Source organism: Montipora capricornis, chromosome 2 (assembly GCF_036669925.1).
Source record: "Montipora capricornis isolate CH-2021 chromosome 2, ASM3666992v2, whole genome shotgun sequence".
NCBI classification, from domain to species: Eukaryota; Metazoa; Cnidaria; class Anthozoa; order Scleractinia; family Acroporidae; genus Montipora; species Montipora capricornis.
Window position 1 is genome coordinate 45894160 of NC_090884.1, and position 7500 is coordinate 45901659.

The 7500-nt window shown below is 40.9% G+C and overlaps 2 protein-coding genes across 2 annotated transcripts in view; both read left to right on the plus strand.

Annotated features, from left to right (window-relative positions):
• The window catches only part of LOC138037400 (uncharacterized), a 29880-nt gene extending 25041 nt beyond the window's left edge, over positions 1 to 4839 (plus strand). The window contains exons 4-6 of the mRNA XM_068883334.1: positions 401 to 1350; positions 2367 to 2797; positions 2958 to 4839. Coding sequence (XP_068739435.1) covers positions 401 to 1350; positions 2367 to 2797; positions 2958 to 3349 — 1773 coding nt within the window. The 3' untranslated portion in view covers positions 3350 to 4839. The remainder of the gene's footprint in view (positions 1 to 400; positions 1351 to 2366; positions 2798 to 2957) is intronic.
• Positions 4840 to 6939: 2100 nt separating this feature from the next.
• LOC138037402 (6-pyruvoyl tetrahydrobiopterin synthase-like) lies at positions 6940 to 7395 on the plus strand. The gene has a single exon (XM_068883335.1). It carries the CDS (start codon positions 6940 to 6942, stop codon positions 7393 to 7395), a length of 456 nt encoding a protein of 151 aa, XP_068739436.1.
• The last annotated feature ends 105 nt before the right edge of the window (positions 7396 to 7500 follow it).

Consider the following 7500-nt stretch of genomic DNA (forward strand, 5'->3'; position numbering starts at 1 on the left):
GGGAAAGTTGGGAGAATTCGAGACAGATATGCAAACCCGAGACGCAGTCGAGGGTTTGATAACTGTCGAGAATACTCTCAACTCCCCGAGTGTTAAGATGAGGCTACGTTAACACGGAAAAAGTCCTCTATTGCTTTTATAAAATATTTGTCAAAAATAATTCGACAAATGAAGGAAAACGCTGTTTTTTTTCCTGTTCTTGATTGAAACAGGTTTTCTTCATGCACGCTCATGTTTCCTACCAGCCAATCAAAACGCGCGTCTGACAACACATAACCAATCAAAATCCGCGTGATGTCACAGCCGTGTTCACATACTCTCATCTCAACACAGCAATTGACCATTGAGAGTACGCGTACTATCCTAATTATTTTATAAATACAAATGTATAGATGTTTGACATGATTCAGGATCACCTTGTAACATTATAAACATGATGACAGGGCTGGTTAAGGGCCAACGAAAGTCTTCCCTTCAATTCGAAGAGGAAGGACATGACACTTTGAAACTCTTAAATACACAGAGACACTCGGGAATACTTTGCGATGTTGTGTTGATGGTGGATGGCGAAGAATTTCCAGTTCATAAAGGTGTTCTTGCCGCTAACAGCAATTTTTTTCTAGCAATGTTCACCACGGATATGCTTGAAAAAGGTAAAATGAAAACCTGTATCAATTGTGTCAGCGCAGAAGCTATGGGTAGCCTGTTAGAGTTTATGTACACCGGGCGTATTCATATAAACTTGGATAATGTTCTCGAGTTACTGGAAGCGTCCAATTTTCTTTCTGTAGTGAAAGTTAAGAAAGCGTGCTGTCAATTTCTTGAAAATATTGTGGATTTGGAGAACTGTCTAGCCATTCGTTCGATCGCCGACGTATTTTGTTGTGATGGCCTCAGTCGAGTGGTCACAAAGTACATTCACCAAAAGTTTCTTGATGTAAGCAAAACGGAAGCGTTTATGACGTCAGGCGAAGGCGATGTCATGAATTTTTTGTCAAGTGACGATATAAAAATTGATAGCGAAGAACAAGTTCTCGAAATCTTGTTGGATTGGATAAACTACGATCCAGAACGGAGAAAATGCTACAAAGATGAACTTTTAAAACTTGTTCGACTGCAGTTCATTCCGGCGTCACGCTTGCAGGACTTAAAGCAAGTGTCTTGGCCATTGACCACAACGGAAACTAAGCAAACTTGGAAAAGTACCGCGCGAAAATACTACAGCAATGTTGAGGTTATTGCTGTAACTGGTGGATGTGATGGCTCAACATTTCTATCCACTGTGTACTGCTTCATTCCTGCTGAGAAGAAATGGATGCAGCTGCCAGATATGCAAATTCCCCGATGGAGGTCAGCAACTGTGGCACTGTTTTAAATTCTTTTTTTTTTTAATTTAACGTAATCATTGCAAAGTTTTGGTAATACTTGTTTCTCACGGAGAGCATGAATACAGTCTTGGCCTGAACTTAAGTTTAAGATACTTGTACTCCCCAATCTCAACCCTTGTCTGACGTTCTTTCGCTTGAGTGACTGACGTAATATTATTAGGAGCTTGCAAACAGTGTCAAACACTGTTTGCAAGCTCCTAATAATATTACGTCAGTCACTCAAGCGAAAGAACTTCAGCTTCTTTAAGTTAGGCTGCTGGTTATTGTTGAAACGGGACGTTCCCTGTTCTTGAAACAAAGTTACAAACATGTTTGGTCGTATAGTGCAGGATGTTTTACTGACAATACATCTGAAACCCAATCCAAACGAGGAGTCAGACAACTACTTTTATAACATAATTAGGATAGTACGCGTACTCTCATTGGTTAATAGCTGTGTTTAGATGAGAGAATGTAAACACCGCTGTGACATCAAACGAATTTTGATTGGTTATGTGCTGTCAGACGCGCGTTTTGATTGGCTGGTAGGAAATATGAGCGTGTATCAAAAAAAACATGTATCAATCTGGAAGTAAACAAAGCAGCCTTTTCCTTCATTTGTCAAATTATTTTTGAGAAATATTTTATAAAAGCAATAAAGGAGTTTTTTCCGTGTTCACATAGCCTCGTCTAAACATTTGGGTAGTTGTGTTTAGATGATTTTCAATCCTGTTGTTGAAGCGTTTTTCTTTTTCAGTAAAAGAATCATCGTCACTGATCATATGAGTATCATATGAGTATACGCTAGCACTTTTGCCGAACTGCCAATCTCATTTTGATGTTTGCGTTGTTCGCCGCACATTGCTCTTAAGTGTAAGACCATAGGGTACTGTGGGTGCCTGTGAAAATTGTAATTCGACATAATGTTATAACTGCGAATGTACCCTTTGCATCTTCTATTTACTTTCTTAACCTGACAGTGCGAAAAATTGTTTTCAGGCATCAAGTGGTAGTCTATGACGACAATCTATTGGTGATCGGTGGCTTGAGAGATGTCTGCGTCAAGGAGCCCATCTCAGCTTTCGTAGAAATGTTTTCCGGTCAAACTAACGTATGGGTACCAGTTCCTCAACAGCCAGCCGTGCGTGATATCGAGATTGACTCGTTCGGGGCTGTCTCCACTGCGAGCAGAGTCCTCGTTGTCGGAGGAATAGATTCGAAGGCCAACAAGTGTACCTCAAGTGTTTACTCTATCGAATTTGGAGAAGACACCTCAAGAATTGTGCCGCTTTCATCGTTATTGGTTCCCAGGGCAGGGCACTGTCTGGTGACAATAGGGAAATGTGCGTATACCATTGGTGGCTTTCAGACGCCTTTCACGCACACTCCAGATGGTCTTCAAGTTGTTGAATGCTACGACCTGCAAGAAGGTTCGTTGAATGTTCCCATTACCTGAATATTATTATTTATGAAAAAAAAGGTATAGCTCTGTCAGAGATTTCAACACTTTCTGAACGTTATGATATACTATGTCTTTCGTAGACGGAACAAAAAAATGGGCATTCTTTTTTTCCCTTTTCTTCCTCGCAGATGCATGGAACGTCGTCCAGCCTATGAATGAACGACGGCTATTCGCGGCAGCAGTTGCTTTTAAGAATAAAATCTTCGTCTTTGGTGGCTCTGACGGTGATAACATTCTCAGTTCTTGCGAAGTTTACGACCCAGAACTTAACCAATGGCAGACTATTGCCCCAATGCTAGTTCCCCGAATGAGACATTCCGCGGTGGTGCATAAGGATAAGATTTATGTGATTGGTGGATTGAGTGCCAGAGAGGGACCTGGGTTAAAATCAGTGGAGTGTTATGTTTCTGAAGAGAACCGCTGGACAAAAGAACCTGACATGCCCAGTGGACGTTTCGACCACCAGAGTAATGTTGCTAATGTAGGATATAAGTTTGTATTTCAAGCCATGGGCAAATAATAATCTGTAGTTAATTAAGAGTGTTATTGAGAGACTTTAGTAACGGCAGGCTGCTTCTTGACATGAAAAAAGGACGTTTTTTAAAGATATTCTAGCTTGTCATGTCAGTGACGTAAGAACTGAGCTAAAAGCAAGCTTTTTTTCTTCATTTCAGCCTGGCGTTGACGTAAACCCATTATTGCTGAATCTCTTTTTTATCTTTTTTTTTCGGTTACCGAAAGAGAATTTCTTTATGCTCTCGTTCCGCGTTTCCAGCGAAACACAAGATTGGTTGACGAGGCCGACTCCAAAGGAACAGGAACTCCAATGTCTTAAAGTACACGGTGTTTTCCGATAATCGTAACCTGAATTTTGAATTAGCTATATGATTACCTTAGACATCAGCTGTAATTTACAATACAGGTGATAGTGTAATTAGGAAGATAAATGGTTTATTGAGCTCAAAATGAGCTTTAAAGCGATTTTCAATTGCTTTGATCAGTCAAAAACAACTTGATAAAGCAATCCTATTTGCAGGAGCGGATTCAAGTTTTTTTAGGAGGGGATTCACTAGTGAGGATTGGGGTAGCTGACTGGTGACGTTTTTTTTTTTTTCCGGAATATCAGCTGTATTAGAAAGCAGGCAGGTCATCTCGGGGGGGGGGGAGGGGGGGGGAGGGGTGTGTGCACCCCCAGCACCCTGCCCCTAGATCCGCCTCTATATTTGGGAGTAATTACGTTAAATTCTAAAGAATACTTAAATGCATTTTTTCGGGGCTAATCTGGCATACTTACGTCTCGTCCCTGCCAAGGAACTCATCAGCGACTTTTCGATACAACCAACCACACAAACATTTCGTTTAAATTTCCGCTAGTATTCAAATGCTGATTTCTGAAGGTGCACGAAATATGCTCAGACAAGACGTCTTTGGTTTATCAGAGAGAAACCAAATATTTTTTAACCCAATAACAAAGTGTGGTAACCTACATAAAACACTCAGAGTAGCTTGTGCCGAGTCAAGGGGAAGGACGTTAAAGCCCGGTTTTCACCAGTGACGCAAGCACAGGCACAAACACAAGCACCAGTGACGCAAGCACAGGCACAAACACAAGCATAATTAACTTATGCGTTGTGGAAACGAACGTAGACATAAGCATCAAAATCAACCACGGCATCCGCCATTTTGTTCAAATGCTCAAATTTCCTTGTTCTTACGGTGCGTTTCGTTTTCACACGACTCAGGCCAACGCAAGCATACGCGCAAGCACAAGGAAAAAAAATTCATCCTTGTGCTTGTGCTTATCTTGCGTCAAACCTGTTTTCACGGTGAAATATGCGTTGTCATGCTTTCGCTTGCGTCGCTAGAGAAAACCAGGCTTAACAAGTTGAGGCTTTTGTAATATCATTTTTCACGCCTCTTTTTTGTCACATAAGAGAATAGTTAATTTATATTCTCAGCTTAAAGTGTGTTATACTGGGGCTTGAATAAAAGATATAGTTTTTATTGCAAGTTATTCCATTACTATTTTTCCGACACAAATGGTGACAAATTCGTGCTTAGAGTATATTTTGTGTCGAGGGCCAGCCGTTGCAGTTTACGCAGTGTTAAAAATTCACTTTAATTAAAGGAAAAATGAATGCTTTTAACCTTAATTAAGTAGGATACGAGCACGAAGAGCTCCACTCACACCACTCGATTTGATTCATAATAAAAAACAGCAAATCCGAAACTACAAAAATTGTATTTAAAATGCTGACAGGGCTTCTTTTCACCAAGGACGCGTACGTAAGCATAAGAGACAAACAAACAATCACTCCCTTTTGTAAGGATAAAAAAATACACTCAGTAACGCATGCGTCAGCGTATGCTTCTTGAGCTTATGACCAATCTCGTACCCTTCTGCCCAGGCTTGTAGAAACAAGCGCCTCTGGGACTCGTTTCTCGAAAGTCTCCATAATTTTACGAGCCCGAAAAGTCAAATGTAAAAATACGATCCCGGACGCCTATTTCAGAGAGATAGTCTTTCAAGAGATTTTCAAGAATCGAAAATAACATCATAGCAGCCAAGTGTTATGCCACGTTACTTGTTTTCTGTTTGAAAATACAAAGGGGTGTATGCTCCCCGAAATACGCCGGGGAAAAGTTTCTATCGAGAAAAGGGCCGGTAGGTCGCTTGTCCTAGGTTCTTCATGTACCCTTACTATAGGTTTCCCGATTGCTGACCAACCGGAACGAAGACATTTGTATCGCGTTTCTGATTGGGCAATGACGAATGCATCAATAAGTTAAAGAGTGAAATACGGTTACCATGGAAACAAAGTGATGGGGCGATTTTGTTGAGAAAATAATAAATAAAAAATCGCATGCGCTTGCTCGTGCAATCGTGATTTATGGTCACTCGTGATGTTTTGAAAGTTCTCAAATTGCACGATCCTATACTTATTCAACAATAGATAAAAAGGCATCTATTGATGTGATCATGATCAAGAGAAAATGAGGGACAAGAGTTTCGTTCCCGCTTTTGTGCCTCTGTTGATTTCGCTCTTCTTGTGACGCCTGAAAATGTCAAGGCTTCCTCACTGTAATCGCTGTCGCCTACATTCCTCGAAGTGAGATACCTAAGTCGATTTATTCTGCGGCTAGAGAGTCGTATTCTTCCTCCAACGAGCCATTTGAAATCGTGGAATCTATCTCCCACTTCGGGTTTTCGGTGAAGATATACGGTTTTCCTTGCTTCTCAAACTCGCTTTTGTCAACAAAACGTACTTATACACGGAAAGCCATTTTGAATTTCTTGTGATTAAGCCGGCCTACTGACTTTGCGGACGTTTCGGGAAACAGTTTCTGTGACATCTAAAAAGGGCCAAACTAGGTGTTTCCCTCTCTGTCCCTCATTTTCCCTCGGCTGAAATTGTACAAACTTTCTTCACTGAAATATCAGTCTTCTAAAACAGATGTGATGTCAATATCATAAGATAGCTGTGAAAAGCAGCAGCCTTTACCTCCCATTGATGCAATGAATTTTCAATGCATAAAGGAACAAACGAGCTTTACGTAATGCTTGTGCGAAGAAATTTGAGAATGGTGCAAGATGACTCCCTTGGTGACAATTTTTGCTGAAGCCGCATTACTTGTTCTGTCTTAATTAGCAATGCCACCTTTATTGAACGTCTTTTGTTGTTTTTAATACGAAAAGAATTGAAAGGAGGCGTGAAGAGCGGATTATGGAAGAAAAAAACTTATCCACCCCCTCATTAAGACAATATGAGCATTTGAAAGAAGCGTAAAAAGCTCGAGCCATCTTTAAAGGCTTGTGGACGCGTTTCCTTTGGCTGCCTCCTAATGCTTTACAACTGAGCAACGAGGCTACATCGATATCTTGACTCCCATTGAAACCATTTCAGTTTTTTTTCTCCTTTTGCTTGAGAAATATGCTTTCTCTGGGTATGCGCCAGGATTATTCACTTATTTCGATTAGTATAATGACAAAAGATTTATTACGTGCTAATCAACTCGAAAATTATTCCTTGATAATGACAACCCGGCACAAAACGCACATTCGCTGTTAGTCTACGTCAAAAGAAGGTTTAGCTTAAACACGAAAGCAGTATGGCTCACAGCTCTTTTAGCCCTGTACCTGTTGTCTACATAACGAGAAGGGAAACCTTCAGTGCCAGCCACAGGCTTCTTAACCGGGCACTCAGTCAAAAGGAAAACGAATTTTTGTTCGGAAAATGCACAAATCCCAACGGCCACGGGCACAATTACAAAGTGAAGGTCACCCTGCGCGGAGAGCAAGATCCGAAGACATCCATGGTGATGCACTTGGGAAAGCTGACCGAGTACCTGAAATCGGTGATTGATCCACTGGATCACAAAAATCTCGATCTGGATATTCCTTATTTTAAATCTGCGATGAGCACCACTGAGAATCTATCAGTGTACATATGGAATGAAATGAAGAAGCGTCTACCGTCCGGGCTATTGTACGAGGTCAAGGTTTCATCAACAGAAAAAAGTACCTTTGTTTACAGGGGAGAGCTGCGAGGGAACCTCCAATACTGACAGTTAAGGAAATAAGATGGCCACGATGAACGTTTAATATTTGACAGTCTGAGAATTTCGGATTCTTGTGGACAAAGTAAATCCAGTCGTAGTACTAGATTTTTC

What these genes read in the sequence shown, in the direction of transcription:
- LOC138037402 (XM_068883335.1), top strand. Translation starts at nt 6,940, where the DNA reads ATGGCTCACAGCTCTTTTAGCCCTGTACCTGTTGTCTACATAACGAGA.